This window comes from Protopterus annectens, chromosome 15.part0, assembly GCF_019279795.1.
Source record: "Protopterus annectens isolate FY-2018-M chromosome 15.part0, PAN1.0, whole genome shotgun sequence".
NCBI classification, from domain to species: Eukaryota; Metazoa; Chordata; order Ceratodontiformes; family Protopteridae; genus Protopterus; species Protopterus annectens.
Window position 1 is genome coordinate 488,345,840 of NC_056749.1, and position 18,935 is coordinate 488,364,774.

The 18,935-nt window shown below is 42.4% G+C and overlaps 1 protein-coding gene across 2 annotated transcripts in view; it reads left to right on the top strand.

Annotated features, from left to right (window-relative positions):
• The window catches only part of LOC122789778 (phosphatidylinositol-binding clathrin assembly protein-like), a 2,259,505-nt gene that overhangs the window by 1,474,337 nt on the left and 766,233 nt on the right, over positions 1–18,935 (top strand). For both annotated transcript variants that reach the window (XM_044057218.1, XM_044057217.1), the window contains one exon: positions 55–158. In XM_044057218.1, coding sequence (XP_043913153.1) covers positions 55–158 — 104 coding nt within the window. The remainder of the gene's footprint in view (positions 1–54; positions 159–18,935) is intronic.

Here is an 18,935-nt window from a genome sequence, read left to right on the forward strand (position 1 = left end):
GTATAAAGTTAATAATAGTATAGATTTTAATTATTGTGTTTTGTTATATTCCAGCATGCCTAACCTTTCCAGTGACCTCTTTGATCTACAGCCTGCTTTTGTTCCTACAGTGCAAAGTACTCCAGTTATAGCAACTTCAGCAGTCCATAGCTGGGGAGGTAGGTTTTTTTTTTTTTTTTAATTTTAATCTGGTTTTGAATAAGCGTATTTAAATGTATTGGGAAACAGAGTGACTTTTGCTCTTCATTTGTTAGTCTTATGTGTACAGTTTGCATGTGGAAAAGCTATATTGAAACACTGGCAGTCACACATGTGGCAAATCTGTGGCACAGAGTCCCAACAGGAACAAATCCTGGGATTCAGAAGGGCAGGCAGAAACCTTAATTTGTAAGATTTGCACATCGTAGCAAGCCTTTTGATTTCGGAGACCACTCTACCACTACAACAGTTACTAGTTATGAACTTTGTCCCAGAAATCTCCATGGCTCTTGATTTGCTTAGCCAAGCATTTCTGTAGAAGAAAAAATTGACCGTTAATGGGGTGGTCACCCATTATCTCTTGAGTGCTTCCAATGCACATAAGTTCAGAAAACATAAGGGGCTGTATTAGGATATGTGCTTGAACTTTTGAGAATTTCTGTAAGGGCATAGATGAGAGTGCATGAATGTGTGTGGGAGTATACCTACCTTGGCGTCACACCTAGGGGTGTAAGATCGGGAATCAGGGGTGTGGATGTGTGTTTGCATATTTTTGCATGCAGGTGTATGGCTGAGTATTTCTGTAAGTGTGATAGCGTGTGGGAGGGTTTCATTGTTCAGGGGTGTGTGTGTGCATGTGTGTGTGTGTGTGTATTGGTATGTAAGGGGGTAACTGCTAATGCAATGAATGGGCCACACGAGAGAACAGTAGCACTGTCTTTTGCTGTCATGCTAATTGACCAACTCCTGTTGGGTAATTAGCGTGAGCGAGCAGTGAATCCTAACCAAAGTTTGTAGCAACGGAAGACTTGACTGATGGCACATTAACCTTTGCTATGTGGGTAGATTTCCACTTCTCAAATGTTGTAAGCTAGGGTAAGGGAAGGTCCAAGGGCCCCTGGAGATTGGTCCTACCAAATCGTGATCTAGACCTGCAGAAGGAATCAAGCTTGTGATGTGTAAAAATATGTACAAAAGACAAAGTTGCTGCTTCTAGAGTCCAACTTTTTCCAAATAAAGAGCCATAGGTGAAGCCAAAGGCTCTAGTAGCATTAGCCTTGATCCTGCTTAGAATAGTTTTGTTGTGGTGAGAGTAACAAAAATGCAATAGCCTGAGACAACCATTTGCAAATACTGTTTAGAAACAGGCTGTCTTTTCTTCTTACTTTCACAAGCACTGAAGATTCTGATCTTAATGATTTGCTCTGTGTGAGTTGTCTGTGGACATCCAAAGTATGCAGCATCTTTTCTCCTTCATTTTTGAGTTCAGGAAAGAACACAGAGAGATGATAGTTTGGCTTAAGTTGAACTTTGATACCACTTAAGGCAGTCGACCGTCACATCAGTTGCTTCGCCCCTTTACTTGAAGACGTTTAAAGCTAAGTACCCATTTGGGGATTTTGCCTTTATTTTGCTTGAGCTTGGTTTGCTGTATTTTACCATTAACCAGTGTCAACTAAGGAGGGTAAATGCTGATGCAGGCGCCAGATTCTGCATGAGTATACATGTGACCACTGCGTTTTCTGCCTAGGCAGAGAGCACAACCATGGCGCTTGCCTTGTTTGTCAATCATTTGTACCCAAAACCCTCCGAAGCCGTCTAGCCACCCTTGATCTATATTTAGAAAATCAGCGATTCAAAAAACTAGCGCTCAGGATGAATCCGGAATCGGCTGCTCCGATGGTACCACCTTGGAAAAAGGCCAAGGTTTCAAGGCCTAGTTCCTCTGCCTCTCCGCAGTCAGACATCCTGCCAACTTCCAATTTAGGAGTTGAGGGACGCCCAGTAAACCCATCTACTTCGGTTCCCCTCGAGGAAGCCGCTTTGGAAGTAATGTCCAGCACATCCACGGAGTAAGCTCTGACGTCGATCCCTCCCGATGTCGAGGGTAAACCAGATATCGTCAGATGACAGACTGGGGAACCATTGCCTGAAGTTCCTACCCCTTCCCACGCCCTTGAATCCAGGCCTTCTCCTAAGACTACTCCTTTGAAAAGGAAGCAGAAAACAAAACACCAGACCTCCACACTGTGAAGGAGATCCAGACTGGCAATCGTTCACCAGCTCCTTGATGCAGACCTTCCTGGCCCTTAGACCCATGGTCTCTTCCCCTCCACCATTCCAGTGCTCAGCCCTAGGCCTGCCTCAGCCACTTCTCTCCCTCTTCCCACTGCTCATGAAGGGGAAGAACAGGAACCTTGCTATTCATCCTCAGATGAATCAATCTCCTATTCATCTCAAATTGCCTCTCCATTTGAATGTTATTCCCCAGATGAGGAATCAATGGAAAGGGCTCTCCACCAGAAGATATCACCTTTGGGGAGATCATCACAAAGATGAAAGAATATTTTAAATGGACACTTCCCAAATGACTGAAATCCAAGAGAGATGCTTTGAGTTACTGCAAGTGGAATCTCCCTCGCCTTCATCCATTCCACCAGTCATTCCTGCCTACCTTGATGCTTTCACCTCAGCATCAAAGAACCCGGGCTCACAACCACCTGCCCCTAAGAGACCTGACTGGTTCTATAAAGTGAAAAACATCTCTAAGCAAAAAAACACCAGATTCCAATAACGAAGGAAAAATCAAGCAACAAGATTAAGAAAATTTTTCATTTAATAGCACGTCCTGGTACCTCAGCAATTCGCCTTCAGTGGAACATTTAATCATGCAAAAACACCTTGTTTTTATATATCCAAAACAAATTGAATCATTAACCAATAAATTTGGCCATTTGAAATACAAACAGTTAGTGTCATTAAATACAACTTTCACATCACAAGACACTCCTATTGAATAAATAGATATATGTACAAAATTTCAAATACTGAAAAACCTAGGTGAGAACATTCATCTAAATATATATGAATAAATACAGTCCTAAACATATATAAATGCAAGTGCAACTGACAAACAGTCAAAAATTTCAAATAATCAAACATGAATGCCACTATCCAAATTCATTCCCCCCGGGTATAATGTATGGTAACCAAAAATCATTCTATGTTCTAATCTGCTTAATTCAGTTTTAAAATTACCTACACAAAAATGTGGTCTAGCCAAAACACTAAAAGTAAACCCATCAATATTGCCGCCGTGCATCTCAACAAAATGAGAAGCTACAGGACTGTCCATATTACCCCTTCTAATGTCCCCTAGATGTTCTAAAATACGTTTTTTACCCTTCCTAGTAGTTTGTTGCACATACCACAAGGGCCTGGCACTAAAATGTACACAACCCCAGATGACGAACAATCAAATTTTTCAAAGGCTAAATATCTTTTTCCATTTATTTTCCTACCATGTAGGTTGCTGACTTTGTCACACATCGAACAACGGCCACAACGTTGCATACCCACTTGCATATCTGTTGTATATTCCAACTTTCTACTCAACAATTCCTTCAAGTTGTTATATCTGCTATAGGAAAAAGTAATATGCCTGGGAAACAAGTGTCCAATAATCGAATCATCACAAACTACATGCCACAGTTGTTTAAGAATTTTTTCAATGATTCTAGAGAACTCTGAATATCTAGAAACAAAAAATATCTGTTATTGTTCAGAAGCAACTGGCAACCGTTCATGATGCCCACCTCCCCCCAAAACATTTGCCTCTACATAATCTATATTTAATACCTGAGAGTATAGTTTTCTCATAACCTCTACAGGAAAGTCTCTCAAGAGCATCATCAAGAACTTCCTCCCATAAATTCGGGTCCGAAGTATTCCTGAGAATTCTCTTGAATTCCCCCTCAGGTAAGGCCTTAATCAAATGTGGCTGATGCATGCTGCTGGCATGCAAAAAATTGTTAACCAAGGTGGGTTTCCCGAAAGGCATGTGTTGTACCAAATTATCCCTTCCTATATAAAATTCTACATCCAAAAATGGTATGTTTCTATGAGAACATTGTGAAGTAAACTTTAACCCATGTGTATTATTATTCAAGTTTTCCATAAACCCATCAAACAGAGAAACATCACCTTTACAAACAAAAATGAGATCATCAATATAACGTTTATAGAAAACAAAGTTATTGATGAAAAAGCCATTTTGAAACATAAACTCCTTCTCAAATTCACCCATATATATAACTGCATAGGTAGGGGCAAAAGCTGCACCCATGGCTGTCCCTTTAACTTGAAGGAAAAAAAAATCTTTCTTCCATACAAAATATGTGTTAAACTAAATTCCAACAGGGACAGCAAAAACATGGTGCATATCCCCTCACCCATCATCTTGTTCATGGCCTCCAAGCCCCATCTTTCGTTAATGTTAGTATATAAAGATGAGACATCTACAGTGGCCCAGTAAAAATTCTCTTTCCACACAGTGCTCTACAAACATCCTCAGTGTTCCTTACATGAGAGCATACTTTAGAAAGATATGTTTTGAAATGAAAATCAAGAAATGTGTTCACTCTTTCAACAAATGATCCTATGCCAGAAATAATGGGTCTCCCTGGTGGGTTGATAATGCTTTTATGAATTTTAGGGATGGCAAAAATGTAAGGGTGACGCGGTTCCTTCACTGTTAATTTTTTTACATCACTGCTCATAAGAAAACCTAACCTTTCACCTTTTTCCAACAATTCAGTGAGTTCATCTGAATACGATTTTAAAGGATTGCTACTTAGTTTAATACAAGTGTCATCCCCCAACAATGTTTCAATGATATGTTCATATTTAGTGGAGGTCATAATCACCCAGTTTCCTCATTTATCAGCTGGCTTAATGGTTACTCTGTCCAGCTCGGTTCTAAAATCTTTTAAAGCCAACCATTCAGTTTTGCAGAGATTAAATGATCTATTTTCTCTGCAAAATTCATTAAATTCTTTTTCGATGCAAGAACACACTACATGTTCAAAAGCATTAATTGCTGATGAGCGCTTGGGAGGAATAAAAGTACTATCACTGGGAAAACTTGGTAAACCAATATGCCCATACCCCCCCCCCCCAAAAAAAACATTTCTCCCACAGATGAATTGCCATCATCAGATATTACATTTTCATCTAACAACATTTCATCATAATCGTAAATACTTAAATTAAGCAACTCATCATCTTCTTCTTGTGTGTTAATAGATGTTTGAGCATGCAAAACAGATTTGCGTTCTGAAAAAAATAACCTTTAAATTCAACTTTTGGATGAATTTCCGAGCATCCACTGTAATATCAACTAACATGGGTGACTTAGTAGGTATAAACTTAGTACCTTTTTGTAAAACACTTCTCATGTCATCTGACAAAATAACATCAGAAAGGTTGATCACACTTAAATTGTCACAGCTAGTGTTGTCCATAACAGTAAAAATGTCAACAACATTGTCCAAATTAGTCCCATTATTGTCCAAATTGGCACCAAAAGCATAACTAAAATTAGTATATGGTGCCGATGCTTCAGAGGAACGAAAAGAACTTACTTTTGATTTCTGAGAGAGAAAAAAGACAAACTGACTGCCTTCACTTGATTCTTCTTTGAACAAGTCCGCATGTTCAAATTAGACTTTTTAGGGTTCTGTTCACCTCTCCGGTTCTCCACGCCATCGATGGAACTATCCATAACAATGTCCTCAGACAACACACTTTTTCTGCTTCCACTTGATTCTGCCGATGAGCATGAAGATCCGTCCTCCCTTCCTGTTGTGCGTCTTCTAAAATTCTGACGAAAGCGACACCCTTTCCGCGGCCAATTATACATTTCATTTTTCTCATAGTCTTTAATGTCCCTATTAAGTTTCAATTTTTTTCCATCCCATAACATAATTCTCCACCTAATGACCTTCTTATTGATGTTTTTGAAATTACTCTGGAAAACATTGGGTAAAGTGTTACTCATAAGTTCTTGTTGTAACTCTATTATATTTTTACGGAGATTCTCATCAGTCCTGTTATTTCTCTTAATGAGAATCTTTAACCAGTTGAGAGAGCATTTTTGCGCAGCCTGCCTCCATTCAAGAAGCAAGTCGCTCTCATCTTCACTAAAACCGCCAGCTGGCAATTTGTCATTTCGCAAACCTCTTGTGGTAATGTTTAAGGTCACATACTTTTCTAACAATTTAGAGTCGTAGAACACTGTCACTTCCTTGGACATAAAACGTTCCAGGCTAACAAAATCTTCCAAATATGACTCACTGGCATTGACTGACCATAAGTTAGATGTTGCTATTTTCCATTCCCTCTCTTTCAACAATTCAACGAACAAAAAGTTCTCACCAACTGAAGTTCCTTCACTATTGACACGATCCATAATGAAAAACACAGGTTTCGAAAAACACCTCTAAGATTCCAATAACGAAGGAAAAATCAAGCAACAAGATGAAGAAAATTTTTCATTTAATAGCACGTCCTGGTACCTCAGCAATTCGCCTTCAGTGGAACATTTAATCATGCAAAAACACCTTGTTTATATATCCAAAACAAATTGAGTCATTAACTCATTGGCCAATAAATTTGGCCATTTGAAATACAAAGTGTCATTAAGTACAACTTTCACATCACAAGACAAATCCTATGGTAACCAAAAATTATTCAACTACTAGGAAGGTTAAAATACGTATTTTAGAACATCTAGGGGACATTAGAAGGGGTAATATGGACACTCCTGTAGCTTCTCATTTTGTTGAGACGCACAGTGGCAATATTGATGGGTTTACTTTTAGTGTTTTGGCTAGACCACATTTTTGTGTAGGTAATTTTAAAACTGAATTAAGCAGATTAGAACATATAATGATTTTTGGTTACCATACATTATACCTGGGGGGAATGAATTTGGATAGTGGCATTTTTGTTTGATTGTTTGAAATTTTTGACCGTTTGTCAGTTGCACTTGCATTTTATATATGTTTAGGACTGTATATATTCATATATTCAATAGGAGTGTCTTGTGATGTGAAAGTTGTATTTAATGACACTTTGTATTTCAAATGGCCAAATTTATTGGCTAATGAGTTAATGATTCAATTTGTTTTGGATATATAAACAAGGAGTTTTTGCATGAGTAAATGTTCCACTGAAGGCGAATTGCCGAGGTACCAGGACGTGCTATTAAATGAAAAATGTTCTTCATCTTGTTGCTTGATTTTTCCTTCGTTATTGGAATCTGGTGTTTTTTGGTTCTATAAAGTTCCAGATGAACAAAGATTTCTGGTAAAACCACCCTGGCAGACTATGCTGTGATTGTTGTATCCCCTGACAAGCAATCAAGACTGATTCCATCAGCATCTCTTCTGCCTACTGACAAAGATACTAAAAACATGGATAGGATAGGTAAGAAGGTTTATCCCTCTTCCACCCAAGGCTTCAGAGCTTTCAACTGTCAAACCCATATGATAAATTATGCCTTGGACCTAGTTTCATAAGTCTCTGCTCTCCTCTCATCCACCCCTGACTGCCCTACCAAAACTGAGATAGCATCCAAACTTCCCCTGGCTTCTCAGGTAGCCAGACATTCTATTAGATGCAGTTATGATGCAGCAGAGGCCTCACCATGGTCCGCAGCTTCTGCATCAGTACTCCGCAGATACTCTTGGTTACACCTTCAATCCCTACCAGAAGATTTAAAGTCTAAAATACTAAACACCCCGCTAGACCACAACCTCCTGTTTGTAAACATCTGCAGACCTCTTCAGAAACCTGCAATAGAAAAGTAAAGAGCTTCAAGACATCAAGCACCTACTAGTGTCCCCCATTCCTAAATATTACAGAAATTACCCTGCTAAGACTACCTTTGTCTGGAGGACCCCCCTCCTGTGCTACCCCTTCCTCTTCCAGGCATAGGAGGAGAAACCAGGAGGTAGACCACCTCCAGACAAGTTGCCTCACAACCTACTCAGACAACCTTTTCATGACAGAAGTGGACCCAACAATGTGCGACTGCCTTGCCCACCTTCCCTTGTCATCCCGCCTCTCCCACTGCCTCCCCATGTGGAAATCCATCATATCAGACTGCTGGGTACTGGCAGTAATACAAAACGGATATTTTCTTTCTTGGAAGGAAAAGCCCTCTCCAAGGGCATTCCTTTTCCCACCAAACATCAACTGCATCTCATTCTTCACATACTGCAAGACCTTCTGAACCTAGGAACTGTAGAACCTGTCCCTTGAGGACAGGAAGGAAAAGGCTTCTACTCGAGACCATTTCTGGTCCCCAAAAAAGATGGGCCTTTGAGACTAATACTAGGTCTGCCCTTTCTAAACCTATTCCTAAAAGTTCCATTATTCCGAATGCTATCCCTACAAACTCTACACCCACTATTGCCAGCCCAGGCCTTTATGGCAACACTCGCTCTAAAGAAAGCATACCTCCATATCCCAATAAAACCCTCTCAGAAAATTCTTGCATTTCACTGGGCCCTGCTCTCACTTTCAGTTTACAGCCTTGTTGTTTTGTTTATCTACTGCACCCAGGGTATTCACAAAATGCCTAGCCCAGCTATAACCTTTTGCAGAACCAAAGGTGTCCAAATCTATCCCTACCCAGATGACATCCTCATTCTAGCAGAAACAGAGGACACCCTTCAAAGTCATCTGAGGTTCACCACTTCCCTATTTCAAAGCCTGGGGTTCACCCTCAACATCCAAAAATCATTCTCAACCCCCTGCAGGACAAAATCTTTCTGGGCTGCAGGATCAGAACAGACCTGATGCGGGCTTTCCTCCCTCAGGACAAAGTTCTTTCCTTCTCTACCCACTTGCAAAGCCTATTACAGGTTCAACAGATATCTTCAAGAAAATTCTTGCAAATCCTGGGGCAAATGGCAGCCACCATCCCTATGCTGCCTTTAGCCATAATGTACATGCGAAAACTGCAGTGGTACTTGACAAATGTGTGGTCACAACACCATCCTCTAGAGTGCCAAATTACACTCCTGCCCTGCCTCGAAGCAGAACTAAGGTGGTGGATTCAACAAATACTACTTGAACTCGGGCCTTCCAGTCCAACCACCCACCCCAACCCAGCACATGCATACAGATGCATCAGACCTAAGGTGGGGGGCTACTATAAAAGGCTTCATGGTACAGGAGGCCTGGCATCCTACCCTCCAAAAGAAACTTATCAATGTGAGAGAAGTGACCACAGTTGTTCTGGTCCTGAGCCTTTCTCCCTATCCTGCAGTCAGGCCCATTCAAATCTTCACAGACATCACCACAGTCATGTGGTATCTCAACAAACAGGGAGGGACCAATGCCTCTGCCGGATAACATTACAAATTTGGGACCTTACCTCCAGAAACAGCGTATCCATGCAGGCAACATGCATCCCTTCCCAGGACAACAAACATGCGGATATTCTCAGCAGAACATACTCTCTACAACACAAGTGGATGCTGAACAGGGACATTTTTCTAGACCTTGTTCACCAGTGGGGCACACCTCGGGTAGATTTGTTTGCCTCCCCACAGAACAGACAGGTGAAGAAATTCTTCACCAAGTATCACTGTCCACTTGCCTGGAGGATAGATGCCCTTCAGCATTCCATAGAAGGGGCAGTTTCTCTATGCATTTTCACCCTTTTCTCTCATTCAAAAAATCCTATTGAAAATCAGGAGGGACAAACTAAAAATCTTGCTGGTGACTCCCTATTGGCCAAGGCAGCACTGGCTCCCCCTATTTCTCTCATTAGCCAAGGGCAGTCACCACAAGTTACCTCACAAGGTGGACCTATTCACACAACAGAAGGTAACTCTAATTCACCCTCACCAACAGATGTTGGGTACAACACTCTGGGTGATAAACATTTAATTCCTTTCAGACACCACTACTCAGAGGGATGTGCTTTTAGTCCTGAGAGAGGCCAGGAAACCCTACTACAAGGAGATCCTACTTATCAAAATGGGAAAGATTCTCCAACTGGTGTCTCTATAAGGACAGGGATCCCTGTCAGGCAGATCCTCCCTAGTCCTTACTTATCTGTGTGAACTCATTAAGGCTGGTCTTTCGTACTCTTCAGTGAAAGTCCACATATCGGCAGTTTCTTCCTATCTACCATTACAACCCCCTTTACTAGCCAGGCTAGATGTTAAATTATTCCCAAAAGCGGTCTTGCAAATCAGGCCACCAAGAAAACCCTCCTGGGACCTAAACTTCATCCTGGAAAAACTCACACTATCCCCATTTGACCCAGCTAGAGCTGTAATGCTCCAAATGTGCGCATGGAAGACTGTATTGCTGGTGTCCCTTACCTCAGCTAGAAGGGTGCTCTTCCTACACTACCTTCCACAAGGATAGGGTGACGCTATGTACTAGATTCCTTTATGCCTAAGGTGGTCAACCAACTGTCCTTAAACCAGTCCATTCAGCTACCTACTTTCTTCCCCTCTCCAACCAAAGACAGTGAGAGGATACTCCATTCCCTCGATGTACACAGACAGCTAAGCTTTTATTTAGACAAAACTAAACCCATCAGGAAATCAAACCAACTCTTTTTGTATCCTTCCACCCAAGGGCTCTGGGCAAGGCTGTCTCCAAACAAACCATTTCCTGCTGGATTAGAAAAAATATTTGCTTCTGCTTCTCCCACCATGACAAGAACCTACTCCAGGGAGTAAGAGCTCATTCTACCAGAGCCGTGGCAGTCTCCAAAGCTTTCCTCAGAGGCCTAGACACAGCCTCCATCCTGGAATCACCCACCTGGTCCACCATACACACTTTCACCAGACACTACAAGTTGGACCACATCTCCAGAGCCCGGGCAGGGTTTGTTAGATCAATCCTGCAGGGCTTTGTGGAATCAGCTACCTCAACCTCCACCCTTCCCTCTAACTAAGCTGTGGTACTCTCCCACACTAAGAATACTGCAGCATAGGAATAGAAGGGTATACAATAGTTGTGTAAAATCTTACCATAACCATAGATATCCTTTTCTTCCATGTTGCAGTATTCCTTCCCACCCACCTATCCCCCTTTTTTTACTTTTGGCCTGTCTAAAGGGCACCCTGAGGCACTCCCCTAGACTATGGTCAGACTAGCCAGCATTGTTGACAACATCACTTGATACTCTCTATTGGACTGTCCGACTGGGCATTTAAGTTCTGAGGAGTGTGTGTGCAGACGTCGCATTTAAGGTCCCTGGTTTATGGCCCTTTGTGTGATGTCCCATGCACCTACAGCAGCCAGGCTTAAGCTTTTGTATAGGAGCTGACGTTCGGATTACCTGAGGCGGAGAATCCCACACTAAGAATACTGCAACATGGAAGAGAATGACATCTGTAGTTATGGTAAGATTTTACACAACTATTCTTTCTCATTAATAGTCATTCTGACTTTAGACTGTCCACTGTTTTGGGGGGTTGCTGTCTTCTTTTTGGAACCCCCCCCCCCGCCATTGCTTCTTAAATGTCTGTTCACCAGCATTTTGCTGAAGACTGATGTTCATCGTGTTACACTGCTGCAGTCATCACACTTGGGTTATCCTGCTGTCAGGCAGTCCCGCAGTCGGCCAGAGTTCCAAAGTCTTGGTCCGACGTCGGTTGCTGTCACTTCTTCCCTGACGTCAGTGCGCCAGGGGTATATAAGATGCATCCGACACCATTTTCTCCAGTCTTTCTTGCCGCACGGTGCCCAAAGCAGAAGCAGTTCTCAAGTGCCGGTCGGCCAACTCCTGAGATTTTCAAATCGAATGTCAGACCAAAGTCTTCATAAAGCTAAGTACCCCGTTGAGGAACCTTTTCTTGCCTCAGTCCGATGTCAGAAAAAGTTAACAATTGCATTTCTTGTGGGAAGCAAATGCCTCATAAGGACTTTTATTCTTATTGTATTCCTTGCCTAGGCCCAGACCACGACGTCACAGGTTGTCGGTTTTGTGCTAGGTTTAATAAACGAACTATTAAACGTCGGTTTGATTTCGCCCAACATTATTTTGGTAGGAAATTTAATTATACCATGCCATTGGAGCAACCGATGACCGGAATGCATAAAAAACGCAAAGATAAGGACAGGCAGCCGAGATCCAAACCGGACTCCGAAGCCTCTGCTAGGCCAGAAGCCGGTTCTCCAGTTTTCAGTGAGGCGCCTACGCAGCCCCTGACAACCGCTGATTCAGAACCCCAGGCGACATCCGATTCACAAGTGGAGATTGCTAGACCTCGTCAACCTTTACCATTAAGCCCTTCCAACTCCATGCCTGAAAGGGATTCCGGTGCAGTTGAAACACCTTCAGTTGCAGAAGGTGTCTTCAGACCGACTACACTCACTATTAAATCCTATGCAAAACTGAAAACTCCTTTAAAAACTAAGAAGACTGTACAGCAGTCTCCAGTACAAGGCTCCATGCCTAAGAAACAGATGCTTAAGATGGCTGAAGACTTAATTACCCTAATCAGGGGTTCCCATCCCCCTCCTGATAAAAGGCCAAGGCAGGAGGAGGACTATGCTTCCTCTGACCAGGTTTCAGTTTCCTCAGACTCTTCTGAGGAACAGGAATATTCCTTTCCCCCTTATGAAGATTCTGATGCTGAAGAGTCTATCCCTTCTGAAACTCCCCCAGAAGACTACTCTTTTGGGGAAACCTTACATACTATGAGGGAACATTTCCACTGGGAAGGCCAGGATTACTCTGATTCTAAGAAAAGGCTCCGAGAGTTCCTTTTACTACCCCAGCACAGACCACTTGCTATTCCACCTGTGTTAGACATTGTGGATGATGTTTATTCAGAATCTAGCCTTAACCCAGATTCACTACCTCCTGCACCAGCCAAACCAGACGGATACTACAGAGTCCCTGACTCTCACAAATTCCTGTATAAAAGCCCTTATGCTGACCCAGAAACCATTTCCCAGGGTCCCAAAGGGGTTAAGGCCTCTATTGCTAAAAATCCTGTCCCCTCTGAAAGGGATTCTAGAGCACTAGACAGATGGTGAAAGAAAGTATATACCTCAGCTACTCTAGCTATGAGGGCCTTAAATTGTCAGTTTCACATGCTGAAATATCAACAATATCTGATGTCTCAATTAAAACAAAAAATGCTCGCACATACAGAACAGCCAGATTACAAGGAAATGCAAGATTTGTTGCATTCAGCTGAACAAGTGGGAAAACATACTTTGCAATGTGGATTTGATTCATTGAAAGCTTCTTGTAGAGCAGCAGTGACAGGGTCTGTCATACGTAGGCATGCTTGGTTAAAAGAACAAACTTTACCTGATCATGTTAAAGCAAAGTTATTGGATGCACCTTTACAGCAGGATGTTTTATTTGGTGTAAAAGCAGAAGAAGTTTTAAAGAAAATGGAGGATAAGGCAAAATCTATGCAGACAGTCAAGGATTTTCTTACAGGTTCAACCCCCTCGTTTCAACAGAAATTGGCCAACCAAAAACTGTACCTTTCCAGCTTCTGCCAGACCACAGAGGGGCAGATACAGACGCCCAAGGGGCAGAGGCCAGCCACAAGGCTCTTACCAGTCTTGACAGTGGGGTGCCACAACCCAAAAAGGAGGAGAAGACAGGTCTCAAACTACCAGAAGACAAACACAATGACTTACCCCTCAGACTACCAAGCAAAACCCTCTTGGCAGCTCCCTTGGGGGAAAAACTAGCACTTTTTGCAGACAATTGGCACATCATCAGAAAAGACAAATGGGTCCTAAATGTTGTATCTCAAGGATACAGATTCCACTTTCACACTTTGCCAAGGATAAAAGGAATGCCAAACCTGCCACCAAATCAATGGGCAGAGGCTCAAAAGCAAATTTCAGCCTTCATGGACATGAGAGCCATTCAGCAGGTTCCTATACAGGAGCAAGGACAAGGATTTTACTCAAGACTGTTTTTAGTTCTCTGAAAGGGCAAAGCCTGGAGACCCATTCTGGACCTCTCAATTCTAAACACACACCTGGAAGTACCCAAATTCAAGATGCTAACACTACAGCAACTTCTTCCCATGCTGGGCAAGAAGGCTTGGCTAGTAACGTTGGACCTCAAGGAGGCATACCTGCATGTCCCTGTCAGACAAAATTGCAGAAGATACCTCCGATTTATTGCAGGTTCAACCCATTACCAATTCTCTGCACTGCCCTTTGGCTTATCTACTGTGCCCAGGGTCTTCACAAAATGCCTGGCACCAGTAATTGCATACTGCAGATAAAGAGGGATTCAAATATATCCATACCTGGACGACTGCCTTATTCAAGCAGAAAGCAAGGGCATTCTATTAAAGCATCTGGCGTTTGTCAAAAACCTACTAAATTGCCTAGGGTACACAGTAAACGAAAAGAAGTCAAAACTAGTGCCCTCACAATACATAATATTCCTGGGTGCCAGCTTAAATACAACGGCCCAGATGGCTTATCTCACGCCAGACAAACAAGGACAACTGACTCAATACTTCAAAATGATGGCAATAAAGACCCAACTCTCTGCAAGAAAAATTCTGCAGACCTTGGGATTCATGGCATCTTGCATACTACTAATACCATTTGCAAAACTGCATATGAGGAAATTAGTGTTATCTGAAAAGCGTATGGACTCAACACAGCCACAGCTTGGAAACAATGATTCCACTCATTCCCTGCCTTCAACAGGAGTTTCTATGGTGGGCTCAGGCATGTCACCTCAACAAGGGTCAGCCTTTTACCTTACCCACAGCCAGGCAAACTATAACAGATGCATCGGATTATGCCTGGTGAGCACACATGGCAGGACAGTGTATTCAGGGCAAATGGTCTGCAAACCAAAGGCATCTACATATCAATCAGAAAGAGATGCTAGCTGTACAAAATGCCCTAACAGCTTTCAAGGACCTCCTACATCCAGGACAACAACTAATAAAGACGGACAACACCACAGTGATGTGGTACATAAACAAGCAAGGGGGCACACACTCCTACCCCCTATGGCAGACAAGCAATGACCTTGTGGAACACAGCACTGACCTACCAAGTTCAACTACAAGCAGAATTCCTGCCAGGAAAGAAAAACACACTGGCAGACCATCTAAGCAGAAACATCATAGATCCTCACGAGTGGAAACTAGATCCACAAGTATTCGCAATAACTCAAAAATGGGGGAGCCCAGACATAGATCTGTTTGCTTCCCCCCAAAACTACCAACTATGGAAATTCTACACAAGGACATACCACACACTAGCTTGGAAAGTGGGCGCCCTCTCATTCAGTTTGAAAACATTGACAGTGTATGCCTTTCCTCCACTGCCTCTTCTGGCAAAGGTGCTGCTGAAAGCCAGATTAGAGAGGCCACAAAATGATACTCATTGCTCCAGACTGGCCACGCCAACACTGGTATCCAATACTAAGGAACATGGCTCAAGGCCCACCATGGATTTTACCTACAATTCCTCACCTGCTCACTCAGCAAAACAATCAGATTCTACACAGCCAGCTCAAGACTTTAAATCTGGCTGCATGGCAAATTGCCTAAACAACCAGTCAACACTTCTCTCTAAAGCTGTGATGGACGTCATTCTGGAGGTCAGGAGGCCCAACACCAGGAAAGTCTATTCAGACAAATGGAAAAGATTCTGCACCTGGAACCAGGCTAAAGGCCACAATCCCCTTGTCCCAAATATTCCTCATATTCTTCAATATTTAACTGAGATGTTGCACAAAGGACTTTCCTTCTCATCTATTAAGATCCACGCCTCAGCTATTTCAGCTCAATACAACACGGATCCTCCTATATTTTCACATCCATTACTAAGACAGTTCCTCAGAGGGGCTAAGAACATAAGACCGCCCCGGAGAGCACCAACACCAACTTGGGATCTCAACTTTGTTTTGGAAAAGCGTACACTTCCGCCCTTTGAACCAGCTTTCACAGCTGACCTACAGTTCCTATCATGGAAAACTGCCCTACTGCTAGCAATAACTTCAGCACGAAGAGTCTCAGAACTACAGGCCCTAATGGCAGTGGAGCCTTTCATAATTTTTTATCAAGACAGAGTCTCTTTATGAACTAACTCTTCCTTTATGCCAAAGGTGGTATCCAGTGTGGCTCTAAACCAAACCATTCATTTGCCCACCTTTTATCCAAACCTCCAGAACAAAGGGGAAAGGCTCCTACACTCTTTGGACATTCACAGGCAATTACGTTACTACTTGGATAAAACTAAGGCTTTCAGAAAATCTGACCAGCTCTTTGTATCCTATGCTGCAGGATCTCAAGGAAAAGCTATCTCTAAACGGAACATTTCAAAATGGATAGGACATTGTATCCGTTTCTGCTACACACACCATGGGAAATCCGTGCCTGGTAACATCAGGCCTCATTCCACCAGGGCTACAGCAACATCAACAGCCTTCCTCAGAGGGGTACCAACCAAGGATATTTTGGAGGTTGCAACTTGGAGTTCAGTGCACACCTTCACCAAGCACCATCACTTACCTCTATACTCTAAAACCAGAGCTGGCTTTGCCACTGCAGTTCTGCAGGGCCTACTAGCCTCTCCAAACCCTGTTTAGTTCCACCACCCATCCTTAGCTTTGGGATTCAACCCAAGTGTGATGACTGCAGCAGTGTAACACGATGAACATAGTACAGTTTTGTACCTACCATAAATGTAGATGTTTGAGTGTTCACACTGCTGCAGTCCAGGTTACCCTCCCTCCATCCCCTCTGAACTAGCTGGACTTATCTATACCTTTCTATCCTATACAACCTCTGGGGTGTATTTGCTTGTGACTGAAGGTATTGTTTTATTTTTATATGTATATTTTTATATAGCAATATGTATTGCCTACCTATTGGGGGCACCTGACATCTGGGGCAAGAAATACTGAAGAAAATGGCATCTGATGCATCTTGTATACCCCTGGCGCACTGACGTCAGGGAAGAAGAGACAGCAACTGACGCCGGACCAAGACTTTGGAACTTTGGCTGACTGCGGGACCGCCTGACGGCAGCATAACCCAAGTGTGATGACTGCAGCAGTGTGAACACTCGAACATCTACATTTATGGTAGGTACAAAACTGTACTTTTATTTTCTTGCAAAGATGGGATGAGGGGGTTGAGAATCCCTTTGAAAAAATTGGGAAAGGAGGGCTGAAAAATCTGAGAGCTAAATCAGTTTGCCTTTATTATCATGTTTTTGATTACATATGCAGCAGATGTCCCAAAAACTAACTCTCTTTCCAAAGGAGAATTTAAAATCTCATTTATTTTTATTTATTTTACATTTGTTGACCGGGATAGTCCGACTGGAATGCATGTCCATTTTCAGTGGAGGCCCGGGGAGAAAAGCTCCAAGGGTAAGCAGATACAGCATTACATAATACCAGCATTACATATTACAAACAGACTATTTACAGAGATTACATAAGTAAGCAAGTTAAACAAGTTCCACAGGTTACAGTTAGTCCTGAGCACAAGTCAGGATTAAGTTAAATTACACAGCAAACTGGTTAACAGATTTTTACACATTCGAGTTAGCCTGGCTTGATACATTGACATAGCCAGTTAAGTCACAAATGTTGTTTGAGTCTAGTTTTAAATTGACCTAAGGTGGAAAGTAAGGTAATATCAGCTGGAAGAGAGTTCCAGGATCTACTTACAGAGTTTGCAAAGAGAGAATTACCGGCTGTGTTATTAATTTTGCTAGTCTGAATTAGTAGTTTGTTAGAGGATCGAAGCGGTCTAGGATTGTTATAGGGGTGATAATATTTTTAAGTGCAGGAGTATTGTCCGGATTATAGAGGATTTTATAGGCCATAATCAGTTGGTTATACTGGATTAGGCTAGGTAGTTCAAGCCAACCAAGCTGATTTAGATTGATGCAATGATGTGTCCTAAAAGGCAGCCCAGTGGCAAACCTGGCAATGTGGTTGTAGCAAATTGAGAGTTTAAGGACAGTCTTGTTCAAATTCGAGAGTAGAGGGGATGCATACAGAAGGGTTGAAAGAAGGTGAGAGCGAGCTATGGCAATTTTAGCTGGAGGGGTTAGGAAGGCTTTTATTCTGTAAAGTGACCCTAGTGTTATATTGATGGTTTTGATAGTTTGGTTAACATGTAGGTCAAATTTGAGATTATTGTCTATGATGACACCTAATAGTTTTGTAGATGGGTCAGGAGATTATTGTGCCATCATTTGATTTTATGGTAAAGGTGAAAGCGGTAGACCTACGTGTTGGTGAAAATAACAGCATTTTAGTTTTTTGGGGATTTAGGATCAGACGATGTTCAGAAAGCCAGTTTTCTATTGTATTAAAGGTGGTCTGGGTAGCTGACCATAACTCTACTGAAGATGTGGCTGAGCAAATCAGAGTAGCGTCATCAGCATATTGGATACAGCTGACTTTTGGGATGACAGTATAAAGGTCGTTAATGAAGATGGAGAACAGCAAGGGCCCTAGTATAGAGCCTTGTGGTACTCCGAGGGTGTTAGGTAGAAGGTTAGATAGTTTGTTCTGCCAGAGGACAGCCTGCTGTCGACCATTCAGGTAGGATTGAAACCATTGGAGGGCTCCAGTATCTAGACAGAATGTTTGCAGGGTGTGGATTAAAAGTTGGTGATCAACCATATCGAATGCCTTGGAAAGATCCAAAAAGAGGGCTGAGGATATATAATTATTGTTGCAGTTATGGTGTTAGTAAAGGCTAGGAGGGCTGAAGTAGTGCTGTGATGAGGACGGAAGCCATGCTGAGTGTCTGCCATAAGGCGATTTTGGATTAGGTGGTGCATGAGTTGTCTATGAATACATTTTTCCATAACCTTTGCAAGTGGAGAGAGTATAGCTATTGGCCTATAATTGGAGAATTCAGTAGAGCTGCCTCCTTTGTGAA